Source organism: Camellia sinensis, chromosome 11 (assembly GCF_055761805.1).
Source record: "Camellia sinensis isolate YWXY chromosome 11, ASM5576180v1, whole genome shotgun sequence".
Lineage (NCBI taxonomy): Eukaryota > Viridiplantae > Streptophyta > Magnoliopsida > Ericales > Theaceae > Camellia > Camellia sinensis.
This window is the reverse complement of record NC_138971.1, coordinates 169357603-169373101: the sequence shown is the minus strand read 5'-3', so window position 1 is coordinate 169373101 and position 15499 is coordinate 169357603. Positions and strand designations below refer to the sequence as shown.

The following is a 15499-nucleotide window of genomic DNA, read 5'->3' as shown; positions in this document are numbered from 1 at the left end:
GGTGTTTTGAGAAGATGGTTAAAAGCTACTTTTTAACTTTTTTGTGTGAGAGAGAAGTGGGTTAAAAGTTGGGAAGTGACTTTTTATCCACTTCTCAAAATAGGCTAAGTGTTGTTTTGTCAAAATTAATCCCACATCAATTATTTCATTTTTTGATCCCACCATCATATAGTTAGAATGAAATTTTTATTTCAATGCATAAAGTTACATCACATTATTAAAACTCAAAACTATGAAAACATGTTAGATACAATTCTTTCATAACTATTGATTATGAAATAAATATCTTCCTTTTATAGTTTTGACTACTTTTGTACACCTTTAACTGAAAGATCAGGATTTAATTCTTATCAAAGTAAAACTAGATGATTTCATTCATATTAGTGGACTCTTTTTTAAATTGTTCATTTGGTATTCTTTTTTCTTATTTAATGTTGTGGTGTTGGGTTATTGATCATGTCTTATTGACTTTCTTACTGAATTGATTATCTATTTTAATATATTTCTCTTTATATTTATAAATAATCTTCTAATTGTACAGGCAAAGAAAAATCACGTATTTGTTGATAAAGAAATCTAACGAAGAAGACGAATAGCACCACTACACAATCACTATCTGCAAGACAAAACACCCCCAACCGTAGCCGGGGGTCCTCCGACGCCCAAATCAGTCCTCCAATATTATCAAAATATTTAATGGAGTAATTTATAGAAAGAAATTACGTACCTCAACCCATAAGGGTGTTGCCTATTTGTAATATCCAATGACTTACCTCTCAAGTAATTTGAATGTTCCAGAAGTCCTATCTCAAACAATCTCCAGTTGTTCAGGACTTCTCTATCGATAAGATTTCATATCTTGATGAGTTTTGCATAACATAAAACACTAATGCAGTGTTTGATAAGAATTTGATAACTATCATATACATGATAATCCACAACCATGCCACGTGGCAATACCTGGACCTACATAATTCTTGTGGTTATTTTTATTCCCTTTCAATTGCCCCCAAGCTTTCATTCTCTCTGAACCCAGTGAAAGAGCGGAAGGTTTCTGTTGTTATAATAAAAATAGCCGTGTAATAATGTCTAGCTAAAACCATACATAGGTGCTAGGGTTTATTCCAAAATGCATAACTTTATTAGGACTTATTTCAAAAATGGCTAGCTTTGCTGAAACTTATTCCAAGAATGTCTAACCTCATTAGGACCTATTTCGAAAATGCCTAGCCTTGCTAGGACTAATTCCAAGAATGCCTACCCCAGTTAGGACTTATTTCAAAAATGCCTCGTTATGACTTATTCCAAGAATGCCTAACCCCGTTAGGACTTATTTCGAAAATGCCTAGCCTTGCTAGGACTTATTCCAAGAATGTCTAACCTAGTTAGGACTTATTCCAAGAATGCCTAATCATGTTAGGAACTACCAAAACACCAACTTGCTTATTAGCAAGCAAAACCGGCTCGGCAAGAAATCCCATTGTTGGACAAACCACCAACCTGCTCTACAAAAATTTTCAAAGTTAGTCGAACCTGCCAACCCACTTTGCCACGCAAAACCCGCTCGACAAAGATTTTTCAAGTTGGTCAAACCTGTAAACCTACTTTGCTGAGCAAAACCCGCTTTACAAAGATTTTCAAAGTTGGTCAAACCTGCCAACCTACTTCGCCAAGCAAAACCCGCTCGACAAAGATTTTTTAAGTTGGTCAAACCTGTTAACCTACTTTACTGAGCAAAACCCGCTCTACAAAGATTTTCAAAATTGGTCATACCTGCCAATCTACTTCACCAAGCAAAATTCGCTCGATAAAGATTTTTCAAGTTGGTCAAACCTGCCAACCTATTTCGCCAAGCAAAACCCGCTCAACAAAGATTTTCAAAATTGGTTAAACCTGCCAATCTACTTCACCAAGTAAAACCTGCTCGATAAAGATTTTTCAAGTTGGTTAAACCTGCCAACCTACTTCGCCAAGTAAAACCCACTCAACAAAGATTTTCAAAATTGGTCAAACCTGCTAATCTACTTTACCAAGCAAAACTCGCTCGATAAAGCTTTTTCAAAATTGGTCCAACCTGCCAATCTACTTCACCAAGCAAAACCTGCTCGATAAAGATTTTTCAAATTGATCAAACCTGCCAACTTATCTCTTGCCCAAACCAACTTGGCAAAGAGATAAAATTTGTAACTAAAAGGTAGTGTAATTCATATTGCCCTCATGATCCATAAAACGCGAACTCCATCTCAGCATATTTGACCCAAATAATAGTCTTCATCTACGTTTGGTATAAAAACTCATATTTTCAGATAATAAAAATCTGATATAATAATTTGACCTTCCATGTATTCGTGGTCAGAATAATAATGGATAAACTCTGTGCTCCATAGATGATCAAAATTTAGTACAATAAAACATCTTCATCCGCAGAGTAATAATGCATGAAATCCATACTCCGTAAATAATAACAATTCAATATAATATCTTGGCTAGGAAACTACTGTCTTTTTGCCATGACTTATACTTTGATTTATGTAACCATATTGCAACTCATCTATTTCTTTTTCCTCCGTTGAGTTGTGTCAATCCTCTTATGTGTACAATTAACTTTACATCGAGCATAGAAGCAACTCCGGAAAACAAAAACGAGTGTGTACAGACAAAATCTTGAAATTGGTTGCATGTGACTTTGCTAACGTTGCTTTTCGTCATATCCGCATACACACATTATACTTCTATATATATTGAAACAGCAAATCTTTGATAGAGCCTTATGAATGATGACCATTATAAAAGCAGTGGCTTAAATCCATGTAGATTTGAAAGCATATTTATACAAGAACACTGTATTTGTTTTTGTTGTTGATGATCTCCAACGTAAAAGTATGTATTCGGTAAAAAACAACCAATATCATGAACAAAGCCCTCCAAGAAAGTTTATTGTGGTTTATTAATTATCTTTGTTGAATTTCATTGTTTCCCATAGACGACGCCAATTGTATGGGTAAAGAAAAATCACGTACTTGTTGATAAAGAAATCCAACGAAGAAGACGAATAGCACCACCACACAATCACTATCTGCAAGACAAAACACCCCCAGCCGTAGCCGGGGGTCCTCCGACGCCCAAGTCAGTCCTCCAATATTATCAAAATATCTAATAAAGTAATTCATAGAGAGAAATTGCGTACCTCAACTCATAAGGATGTTGACTATTTATAATATCCAATGACTTACCTCTCAAGTAATTTGAATGTTCCAAAAGTCCTATCCCAAACAATCTCTAGTTGTTCAGGACTTCTATATCAATAAGATTTCATATCCTAATGAGTTTTGCATAACATAAAACACTAATGCAATGTTTGATAAGAATTTGATAACTATCATATACACGATAATCCATAACCATGCCACATGGCAATACCTGGACCCACATAATTCTTATGGTTATTTTTATTCCCTCTCACAATTAACAATATTTTAAGTATTGATTTTTTTTTGGTCAAGGTGTAATTATGTGTATGTGTATCCTCTATATTTACCAAAAAAATTGAGAACACAAGAAACAATTCTTTAATTGTGTTAAAACATTGTAACGGTCACATTGCATTAAAAATGCTCTATTATAAAAGGCTTATTTTCAAGATAATATAAACCATCTAAGGTAATCATGAAAAATAGCCTAAATGTATTCATGAAAAATATAACTTAGCTAACATAGCATATTTAGGCACCGTTTGGGAAGGAAAAGTCGGGCTAATTTAGCCACGTCCTGACAAATTAGGTTGTTTCAGCCACGTCCCGACAAAATGGAATTCATGAGTATTTTGAAACCCTTAGTGGTGTAAATTTACCAAAATGCCCCGAAGACAACCCTCTTCAATCTGAGGGACAACGCCTCATCCAAACCCAACACACACCCTTTGGAAAGCTGAAGAGAAGAACAACCGAGCTATCCCATTCGGAAAGACCAACGGCGACGATGACATCTGACCGACCTTCGCAGAGGTAATCGCCACCGAAGTACGCATCCGCGGCGGCGAACAAAAACCAACCCTCTCCAACTCAAACCGATCTGCAGGTAATGCTTTATGGCCTATCTGATTTCTCTTTTTCTTCTTCCGATCTGCATAGTATGGGTTCATAACGGCATCGGTTCATGACCGATTTGTTGCTTTACGGTCGTGATTGGGTTAATTACGCTTACATTACACACATTTGGGGCACCAATCCGTCTTTGTGAAAAATCTGGGTTTCGAATTTGTTCTTATGTTAAAAATCTGTTCGGTTATCACAGAATGTTAGGGTTACAGCTCACAAATTTGGGGCAGATATGTATATATACATATATATATATATATATATATAATATCTGCTCTTATTAAAATATCTGTTCTTATTTATGAAAATCAAATCTGTTGATCACAAACTGAAGGCACCGTTGTTCAAACTGAAGGAAAAGCATATCTTACATATCTGTTCTGATTTACAAAATGCTCAATTATCAGATCTTGTAAATCTGTTCTTATTTACAAAATGAAGGAAAACATGAACATTTTTGTTATATTTTTTGTTTATAGTCAATGCTGAAGCCTGAATTTTTGGTAATGGAAATGCTCAATTCCCATTTGTCAAAAATATACTAATTACATAAAAAATATAATTCAAACTAAATTTGGGAAGGAAGGTAGATATATTATCTATATATATTAACAACAAATTACAAAATATATAAAACTGATAGTACAAATATATTACAAAAATTGGGTTTATTAAGAAATATATTAAAAATATGTTAGCAAGATATTAAAAAAATTGTAAAATATATATTACAAATTTAGATTTAAAAAGTAAAGACTATCAAAATTTTATTAAACATATATGACAAAATTTAATTATGAAAAACTATATTAAAAATGTATTGAAAAATATTTTCAAAATATCATAACAAATATATTCAAAATATATTACAAAATAGATTTATTAATTTGAGTATATTTTTTACTCAATACGAAATGCTCAATTCTCATTTCTAAAAAATATATTAATTAGATAAAAAATATATTTCGAACTAAATTTGGGAAGGAATGTAGATATATTATCTACACATAACATATTAACAACAAATTACAAAATATATATAAATTATATTACAAATATATTAGAAAATTGGGTTTATTAACAAATATATGACAAAGATATTAATAATATATTAAAATATATATTACAAATTTAGATACTAAAAGGTAAAGAGTGTAAAAATTTTATTAAACATATATGACAAAATTTAATTATTAAAAAATATAGTAAAAATATTTTCAAAATATCATATAAAAATATATTACAAAATAGATTTATTAATTTGAATATATTTTTTACTCAATACGAATTGCTCAATTCTCATTTGTGAACAATATATTAATTAGATAAAAAATATATTTCAAACTAGATTTGGGAAGGAAGGTAGATATATTATCTATATATATTAACAACAAATTTTATCCAAAATATATAAAAATTATATTACAAATATATTAGAAAATATGGTTTATTAACAAATATATTACAAAGATATTAAAAATATATTAAAATATATATTACAAATTTTGATTTAAAAAGTAAAGAGTGTAAAAATTTTATTAAACATATATGACAAAATTTAATTATTAAAAAATATATTAAAAATATATTCAAAAATATTTTAAAATTATCTTAAAGAAAATTTCCTCACAAATATTTTCAACAATATAACAAAAATTTAGTTTTCAAACACTTATTTGAGTAAAAAATATATTCAAAATATATTACAAAATAGATTTATTAATTTTAATATATTTTGTACTCAATACTCAATGCTCAATTCTCATTTGTGAATAACATATTTCACTAAAAAATATATTACAAACTAAATTTGGGAAGGAAGGTAAATATATTAAAAAGTTATTAAAAATATATTAAATGTATTCGATTACAACTATATTAAAAAATTGGGTTTATTAAAAAATATATTAAAAAGATGTTAAAAATATATTAAAATGTATATTACAAATTTAGATTTAACAAATTATATGTCAGTAAAATTTTTATTAAACATATATTAAAAAAATAAATTATTACAAAAAATATTAACAATATATTCACAAATCTAATAAAAAATATATTCGAAAATATATTACCAATATACCCAAATTCAAGATGCACAATACTTTTACAAACAATCTAGTTCGTTCATGGAATAAAATATAAAATTGCGTTAGTCTTTGTATGTGTTCATGTTGATTCATATAAATTTAATTGCAATTTAAAGCGTAGCATGGCGTCGTTCACCTCTACTGCAACTTCCAGTACATGGCCACGATGAATGTGGGCCCCTGTATTGTTAAAATTTCCAGGTCCACCAAAAATCCAGGACGTCCCTACTTTGTCTGTCCCCGCCCTGTGGTGAGTGACCCATTCTTTACCGGTCATAACTGTATGCAATGACGGATCTAGGGGGGGCGGCCGCACCCCCAAAAATTTGAAAAATATCATATATTATACTAGAAATTTTAAAATAATTTAAAATTATAGGAGTTTGCACCCCCAAATTTTTTTTAGATAATTTCAAAATTATATAGAGTAGCCCCCCTCCAATTTGTAGTTTGATAAACATGTTCAGTGCTACTTGTGCAGTCCTAAGAAACATAATTAATGATAGAAGCAAATCGAATCAACGAGCTGAGGCAGATGAAGTTTATGATTCCATTACATCTTTTGAGTTTGTCTTCATCTTACATCTTATGAGGGATATCATGGAGATTACTGATGATCTTTGCCAAGCTTTGCAAGTAAATCTCAAGATATATTAAATGCAATGCATTTGGTGTCTACAACAAAGATACTTATTTAAAAATTTAGAGAAAATTGATAGGTTCCATTGTTGGAGAAAATTAAATTATTTTCTAATGATTATGGTATACAGATTCCTGATATGAGTTGTCCTTAAAAAGGAGGCCGAGGTCGGTCTCATTCTGAAAGAGATCAACTTACCATGGAACATCATTTTTGAGTTGATATTTTTATGGTTACAGTTGATTCTCAGTTACAAGAATTAAACAACAGGTTTAAGGAAGATGTAATGGAATTACATGTTCTTAGCTTAGCTTTGGATCCTAGAGATGGTTATAGATCATTCAAAATTGAGGATATTTGCAAACTTGCAAATAAATTTTATCCCATGGATTTCTCCGAGCAAGAAAAATTGCATTTGAAATATCAGTTGGAAAACTATAAGCTTGATATTTCCATACTTCCCAAGTTTCAGAAGCTGTCAACCATTTCTGAGTTATGTCAATTGTTGGCAAAAATAAAAAAGTTGACAAGTTATCCTCTTATTGATAGATTGATCCGCCTTGTGTTGACTTTACCTGTTTCAACTGCTACATCAGAACATGCATTTTCAGCTATGAAACTCATTAAGTCTAAATTGCGCAATAGGATAGAAGATGGTTTTCTAGCTAGTTACTTGATTATGTACATTGAAAAAGACATTGATCGAGGGTTTGATGTAGATTCTATCAACCTCGCTTTTGATATTATGAAAGAGCGTCGAGTTCAATTGAAGATGCCTAATTTTAGTATATAAATGCATGTAAAAATAATTACTACTTTTTGTAAGTGAATATGGGTAAAAAAATATTCTCAATTGTATAATCATCTTTTGGTACTCAACTATGTTGACAAGGAATATATAGTTCAATATTTTATCGTAACATTATTGATTTTTTTCATGTTAGTAGAAATTGGTATTGAACTTCAAATTTTATTTGTTAGAGGTTAAACGTACTTTGGCCCCCCAAAGTCATAATCCTGGATCCGTCCCTAACTGTATGAACATTAACAACCCATGAAACTAATCGTTCTATAATTTCCACTCATCAGCCCTGTGTCAGTTGGATTGGTTGGTGTGAAGAAGGAAGGTGAGAGAACCAAGATTATGCGTCACCCGGAGATGAAATTGCCATGCAATTGCAGGCTGATGTCATAGACATTCAACAATCCTTGCGTGTCCTTAAGACCATTGTGTATGTGCTCTGTATTTTCGTTGTCATTTTGTTGTGCCGTATGTAAGAACCGTTACCATGTTGTCAGTATGTAGAAACACGTTAGTATGTTGTCAGTATGTTGTTAGTATGTTCGTAGTATGTTGGTAGTATGTTGTCGCATATGGGAGCCGTATTACTAACTATCATATTTTTGTCCACTACTAACTTCCATGGAACCTGTGTACGTACGTTATTAATGTGCAATGGTTATATGCAAATTTAACTTTAGCATCCTATATCTCTGTTTGTTGTTATTAATGTGTCATGGCTTATGCATGTGTATATAACAACCGAATTTGTGATGGTAATCTTTTCTAACCGTACATTAGTAATGGCTTCCACACGTACTTCTCCGCGTAACCAATCGAAAAGCAAAGGCGTTGTCACTGACAAGTCAAGCAGTCTTAAAGAGACACATAATCAGTTCAGCCACAAGGCCTCATGGGACAGTAACTCAATTCGAGTTTTCCTGCAGTTGATTGCAAATGAGATTAGTAAAGGAAATCGCCCATTCCTAGTCCTCAGCCAAGCAAGGTACAAGTCGTTGGCAAGGAAATTTGAGAAAAAAACAGGAAGAAAACATAGACTGAAACAGTTGAAGAATAAGTACATGAGCTTGAAAAAAGAGTGGCAAGCATGGACAAAGTTGATGGATTCAAGCAAAGGAGTGTCCGGGATAGGCTTTGATTGTGACACCGGTTTGTTTCAGGCACCTGAAGAGTGGTGGGACAAGATGGAATCATTAAGTACATGTACAAACAAGTTTTATATTTGTCATTAACCAGTACATTTTTGACTTGTTCAATTAACTTTTAATTAATTATATGAAATGTAACGTCTTCCTCTTTCATATATCTGTATTTCTGCAGATCAACAAGGTGTGTGCGAAGTTCAGGAAAAAAACCTTGGAACACCGTGACTTGATGGAGACGGTCTTCATGGGGGCATCAGCTATTGGGAAGCACCATTGGACCCCGGGAGAAAAACTTCCTGAAGCTACTGATGACTCATCTGATTCAGTGCGTAGTTTGGGAGCCCAGCCATTTGCTGATCCGATACCCGCAGGAGTACAGGACGTGGATTCAGATTCTTCACTGGAGCATGTTCCGATTGAAAAGGGGAAAAGGAGAAAGTCGCCATCAACAAGTGTTTCAAAGTCGAAGAAGGTAACAAGTGGTGCGTCAATTATTGCGGAAAGCATGAACAATCTGACAGATGTGGTGCGTACGAAGAATCAGCAGGTTACGGTGAGGCACCTCACAGGCAACGAATCGCTGTACACTATTTCGGAGTGCATGCATAAACTGAGCAGTATTCCATCCCTGATTGGTACGCCGTTATTCCATTTCGCCTCGACACTTATGGATAACGCCGATTACCGGGAGGTGATGATATGCCAGCCTGATGACGACCACATCATTGGATGGCTTACACAGAAGTAGCTCCAATATACTGCGTCGGCGCCTTTTGCAAACCTGTTTAGGGGTCGCCGGATGTGATATAGCGGTGTTACGAGTGTTGAAGATGCCTATCCTTGTCTTCCTTTTTAAAACTTTGACTTATGGTATTGTTGGCACTGTACTAAAACAGGATGGTGGTGTGTGCATGTTTTTATTCTGTCGTTTTTGTTTTTTCTTGCTAGCTATGGTGACCAAAAATTTTAGTTAACTGCATGGGTTGACGGAACGGAAGCATGGTTGTGCTTCGTTTTTAGGAAATGAATGGGATGCTTATGTTTTAATATTTTGTGTGGCTATTTTTAAGATAGGAAATTACGTTTTTCTTGCACGCTTTTGAATGCCTATATGTCGCAAGTTCAATTGTTAGTTTAGTTTGCTGGCTAGTTTTGTGGTTGTTACCACCATGGTCCCCCTGTAAAGCAAAAGTTGAACAACTTTTCTTTTTTGTGCAATTCATATGATTATGCGTTCCAAATGACATTGATGACGACATTACTTATATTAAAAACAATGTCGGCATTTTTTAATTGCAAACTTCAATATAATTTGAGTCAATGAATCACGTGCCAACTGATTGAAAGACTGCCACTCTTGTAGGTTTCGCATCAACAAAGATGCGATGAATCCCTGGGATGGAAGCAACAATGATGAAATAACGAAAATGCTTAATTAAATGGCGGTCCAGGTGCAACAAGAACAAAACTGCACATTTCTACAAGCATGCCAGTACGCGACAGAATGGTACGAAAAACACATGGATAAAATACCGTGTCGCACTTCTATACTAACTGGGAATATATGGATATGCGAACTATATGCGGGCCATATGGGTGGATTTGAGGAAAATGTTTGCATGCCGAAGGAAGTTTTTGCTGTATTGTGTGAGACATTAGTAAATGATTTTGGGTTACAAGTCCCGCAACGTCCACATGGCTTAGCCGTTGAAGAAAGCATTGCAATGTTTATCCATATGTTGAAAGGGAAGCAAAATCGGGAAACCCAAGAACGGTTCCAACATTCTGGGCAGACTGTGTCGAGGTACGTGCATAACGTATTAACTTCCATGAAAGAGTTCACTGTTGTTCATTGCCACCCCACATACAGTCAGCATCGTATACATCCATACGTGCGGTCTAGACGAAAATACCTCCCGTTCAAGTTACTTCTGAAAAACATTATTGACATATAAATCAAGACAATTAATTATATTTTGTTTTTATTATTAACTGCACGTGACGTATGGAAAAAACCAAACACTTGTTGCCCATTTACGCAACAAAATAATTGGGCTGTTTGCAGGATTGCATTGGCGCAATAGACGGAACACATGTAAGTGCATGGGTTACGGGGCCAGATGCGACAACATATTTCGGTAGGAAATACTGTCACACGCAAAATATCATGGCCGCTGTGGATTTTGACATGTGTTTCATATTCATTTCCTACGGATGGGAAGAAAGTATGCATGATAGTCGCATATTCAACGAGATACTAACAAATGACAATGCCCCCTTCCTACATCCTGACAAAGGTAACACATCGTCCTGTTATTAGATATAGGGGGCTATAAATTTTTCCTGAAACAGCGTTACTTGAAAATGACGCACAATGTTCGGTTTTGGTGTCATACATTATTGTCATGTCTACAGGCAAATATTATCTTGTCGATTCTAGCTATCCAAACCGGATTGGTTACTTAGCACCATTTAAAGGCCACCGTTACCACCAACAAGAATTCCGACGTATTGCACGGAACACGACGGCAAACACGCCAAGGAAATTATTTAACAAAGTGCACTCGTCCTTACACAGTGTGGTGGAATACACTTTCGGTGCCTGGAAAAATCGATGGGGGTTTATTCGAGACATGCCTCGGTATGACTTTGTAAATGTGCAAGTTCAATTAGTAGGTGCGTCAATGGCATTACATAATTATATACGGCGAAACACAGGTAACCCAACAACTGTTCAGCCAATCTGTGACGAGGAAGAGGTTATGACAATAGTAAATGTCATACCAGAAGTTGAACATGACGATGATGGTTTAATGGTTGGGGATGAAGACGCCCATATGGCATTGGTGCGCCTTCACATACGCGACAAATTATGTTACATGCGTAATAACGGAATGTTAGGAAATATATAATAGTCGAAATAATTTTCGTATGGTTGTAACATAATGACACACGTGGAACAGACTGTATTCAAATATATTATCATGTACAATATGTATGAGTTTCCACGAGAATGTAACCCCTTCCAGTTGGTGACATGCCTAACTTTGAAAAGCAAAAATCCATAGAAATTTAGCTTTTCAAAAAACAAAAAAAGGTGAAACAAATAACAAAAAATGAAAAAGAAAACTAATACAGAAATTGTCATGTGCGACGTCAATTAAAAACATAAAAACAGAAGTTGAAAACAACAAGAAAACCAAAATAGACTTACGATTTTTTGACATGTGCCACGGCAATATATGATATTCCACTGTATTTTGAATAAATGACATAAAAAAACGTTTTTCCAAACAAAAAAACCAACCGAAATTAGCATTTGCCACGTAATTTACAGATAAAATAAGCATGACGAAAACTGATTTGTCAAATATAATAAAAAAGTACTGCATACAAATTAAAAAAAATTACGAAAACGTAAATTAAAAAAAGAAGAACGACAAACATAGGCCTCATCCAAAAAGAAAAAAGAAAAAAACAGAAATTACCATTTGCCACGTCGTTTACAAATAAATAAAACAAGAGAAAAGTCATTTTGTAAATATAAAAATAAATTAATGTGAGTGAATAAGACAATGATAAAATCGTAAATTTTGAAAAAATAACGACAAAATTACGCCACATTTAATTCTCATTTAAAAAAAAAAACATGAAAACATAAATTACCATTCACAACGTAATTTACAAATAAATGAAACACATAAATATATTAAAAAAAAAGTTATTGTATATCAATAAAAATGAAGAACAAGAACTAATTAATGTAAAAAAAACAATAAAAAGACAAAAACATAAATTTCAAAAAAAAAATCGAAAAATTTAAGCACAATACGCCAAATCCAAATCCAAAATATAAAAAAAAAAAGTAACAGAAAAAAAAATTAAGCAAAATATGAAAAATTCAAACGCAAAATAAAAAAAAATTAAAAGAAAAAAAATATTTTAAGCAAAATCCGCCAAATCCAAACCCAAAAATATTTAAATAAAAAATTGGATTTGCAAAATTCGGCAGATCGAAACCCAACATACAAAAATTGTCAAAAAAAAAAATTAAGCAAAAAATGCCAAATCCAAACCCCCAAAAAAAAAACAACAAAAAAAAAATTAGCAAAATATGCCAAATCGAAACCCAACATAAAAAAATTAAAATAAAAAAAATAACCAAAATATGGCAAATCCAAACCCAAAATAAAAAAAAAAAATAAAAAATAAAAAATTTAAGCAAAATTCGGCAGATCGAAACCCAACATACCAAAAAAAAAAAAAATTAAGCAAAAAATGCCAAATCCAAACCCAAAAAAAAAAAAAAAAAAAAGCAAAATACGCCAAATCGAAACCCAACATAAAAAAATTAAAATAAAAAAAAAACCAAAATATACCAAATCCAAACCGAAAAAAAAAAGAAGCAAAATATGCCAAATCCAAACTCAAAATTGGTAAAAAAAAAAAAAAAAAGGAAAGGAAAATATGCCAAATCCAAATTCAAAATAAAAAATTAAAAAAAAAGGCAAAAAGGGCAATTTGGTAATTTAACAGGAAGACACCTCACCAAAAAGTTAAAAAACCAAAAAAATTAAAAAATCCTTCTCAAATCAAATTTTTTAGTCCCAAACTAAAATAATTAAAAAAACTAAAAATCAAAAAACGAACCCATTTTTCAAACGGAGGCTTTTGTTGTCATTCTGAATTATGGTTGTCCTTTTGGTTGACTTCTAATGTGCTTTTGCGGAATTATTAGGTCCGGTTAAAAGAGTCAAAAATAAATAAATAAAAAATTACATCATATATATCATTTAATTATTATTTTTTATACTTATCTATTCAATTAAAAAAAAAAACGCACTAAACAAATAAACTTTTTTGACCTAAAAAAAAATGCACAGTTGCCAAACAATCATTTAGGGTTCACTTGGGAGTTGATTTTTTTTAATAATTTTTTAATTTTTTATAAAAAGATATTCAAAAAAGTAGAAAGAAAATAGATTGACTTTTTATAGTAATTTTTTAACTTTTTAACTAAAATTTTAGATTTTTTTTTTTAGATAGGAATTTCAGATTGTTTTGAAAAGAGACATTTTAATAATTTTTTTACTTTTTATAAAAAGAATATGACAAAAGTAAAGAAAAAAGTCAAATTTTTAACATGTTCCCCCCCCCCCCTTTTTTGTAAATGGAAAGTCTTAGTACCCGTTGAATTGTGTCACGAATTTTATTTTATATTATTTATGAGAATGCTAGAGACTTACTTGTATAATTTCCCATCTTAAAAATTAAGAAAATTCTTCTATGAATACTTCTTACTGTATATGTTCTTACGTTATGTCGTTTTTTTAATTATAATTAAATTTTTTTCTTTAGTTATAACTTTATTTTAATTATGACTCATAAAATTTTTTATTATGCCTCATATGTCATTTGATTATATTTTTTTTTTGTTATGATTCGTAAAATATGAAATTAAATAATTTTTTTCTTTAATTATAAGATATATATAGTATACACTCTTTAAAAAGTATGTATCATAATTTTTGCCTAAAAATTAATACATAGCATGTCGTGTCATCATAAGTCAAATTAAAAAAAGACTCTTTTAAAAAAAATTATTAAAAAAAATAATTAGATTATATGACGCGATTGAAAATTTGTCTTAAAAAAATACTCCCTCCGTCCTAAAATAATGGTCCCTTTTGGGGAATCTAACTTTTTTTGGTAGTACAATTATTGTATTTGAAAAAAGTTGATTTCCTAAAATTATCTTTTTGATAGTACATTTTTTGGGAATATCAATGTCATAATTATACTTTTTGTATTGTTTATTAATTTAAAAGAAGGGCAAAATAGGAAATTTATATTATTTTTGTACTTGATTTTTGAAGAGGGACTAATATTTTGGGACAATAAAAAATGAAATAAGAGACTAATATTTTGAAACGGAGGGAGCATAAACCACAATAAACTGGGTGTATTTGTCAATGCATGGATGGCACGTTTAACCGTTACCCAGGATATTATCATAAAATGAATTAAAACTCTGTTTAAAATAATATAAATAAATGAATAATTTACGTTAATGGTTCTTATATTTTAGGTGAGATTTTACTTTAATTTTTGTAATTTCAATTTCAATTACATTAATCTTACATTTTTGTAAATGTCACTTTCCCTCTGAATATTTTTTGTTAATATTTTTGATGAATTTTAACAAAGGGTCTATATTAAAATGAAAATAAAAATAAAAAGTAGCGCTAAAATCAATGCAATTAAGAGTATAAGGCCTAAAATAAAATCTCACTTAAATGTTTAGGCTAAAAATGTAATTTATCTTTTATAAAAATCATATAAATTAAAAGAGAAATCATGATCTCATTGTAGTAATTCAACCTGTTACTCAAAAAGCAACCTAAGAAGGGGGGTGGATTAGGTTTCTACAAATTAAAATTAATAATACCTAAATAAAATTAACTACTAATACAACAATTTATTAACAAGTACAATGATAAACTTAGCAGTAAATGATCAAACAATATAACAATGAAGTATAACTAACATACAGGGTAAATCAAATGATTAACACATGAATATTAGTTAGCTATAGCAGTAGTAGGAAAGTAAAAAAATTAGGGAAGAGGAGACAAACAGATTTATAGTGGTTCGGCTTCAACCAAGCCTGCATCCACTCCTCAAGTTTCACTTGAGATTTTTCACTATCTTCTAACTTCACAAGG

The 15499-nt window shown here is 31.5% G+C and overlaps 3 protein-coding genes across 3 annotated transcripts; all 3 read left to right on the top strand.

Moving 5' to 3' along the window:
- Positions 1-6646: 6646 nt before the first annotated feature.
- LOC145802861 (uncharacterized) lies at positions 6647-7620 on the top strand. Its single transcript, XM_082895655.1, has 2 exons — positions 6647-6823; positions 7078-7620. Exons 1-2 carry the CDS (start codon positions 6647-6649, stop codon positions 7618-7620), a joined length of 720 nt encoding a protein of 239 aa, XP_082751781.1.
- Positions 7621-8411: 791 nt separating this feature from the next.
- LOC145802860 (L10-interacting MYB domain-containing protein-like) lies at positions 8412-9522 on the top strand. Its single transcript, XM_082895654.1, has 2 exons — positions 8412-8789; positions 8950-9522. Exons 1-2 carry the CDS (start codon positions 8412-8414, stop codon positions 9520-9522), a joined length of 951 nt encoding a protein of 316 aa, XP_082751780.1.
- A 691-nt stretch (positions 9523-10213) lies between these two features.
- LOC145802859 (uncharacterized) lies at positions 10214-11686 on the top strand. Its single transcript, XM_082895653.1, has 3 exons — positions 10214-10591; positions 10840-11071; positions 11190-11686. The coding sequence occupies exons 1-3, from the start codon at positions 10214-10216 to the stop codon at positions 11684-11686; spliced, it is 1107 nt and encodes a 368-aa protein (XP_082751779.1).
- Positions 11687-15499: the final 3813 nt, after the last annotated feature.

Excerpts from the sequence above, each read along its gene's own strand:
- LOC145802861 (XM_082895655.1), top strand. The coding sequence starts at position 6,647 with ATGTTCAGTGCTACTTGTGCAGTCCTAAGAAACATAATTAATGATAGA. Across the intron at positions 6,824-7,077 it reads ATCTTTGCCAAGCTTTGCAA|TTACAAGAATTAAACAACAG; the intron begins GTAAATCTCAAG and ends GTTGATTCTCAG.
- LOC145802860 (XM_082895654.1), top strand. The coding sequence starts at position 8,412 with ATGGCTTCCACACGTACTTCTCCGCGTAACCAATCGAAAAGCAAAGGC. Across the intron at positions 8,790-8,949 it reads GTGACACCGGTTTGTTTCAG|ATCAACAAGGTGTGTGCGAA; the intron begins GCACCTGAAGAG and ends GTATTTCTGCAG.
- LOC145802859 (XM_082895653.1), top strand. The coding sequence starts at position 10,214 with ATGGCGGTCCAGGTGCAACAAGAACAAAACTGCACATTTCTACAAGCA. Across the intron at positions 10,592-10,839 it reads TGTCGAGGTACGTGCATAAC|GATTGCATTGGCGCAATAGA; the intron begins GTATTAACTTCC and ends GGCTGTTTGCAG. Across the intron at positions 11,072-11,189 it reads CTTCCTACATCCTGACAAAG|GCAAATATTATCTTGTCGAT; the intron begins GTAACACATCGT and ends TCATGTCTACAG.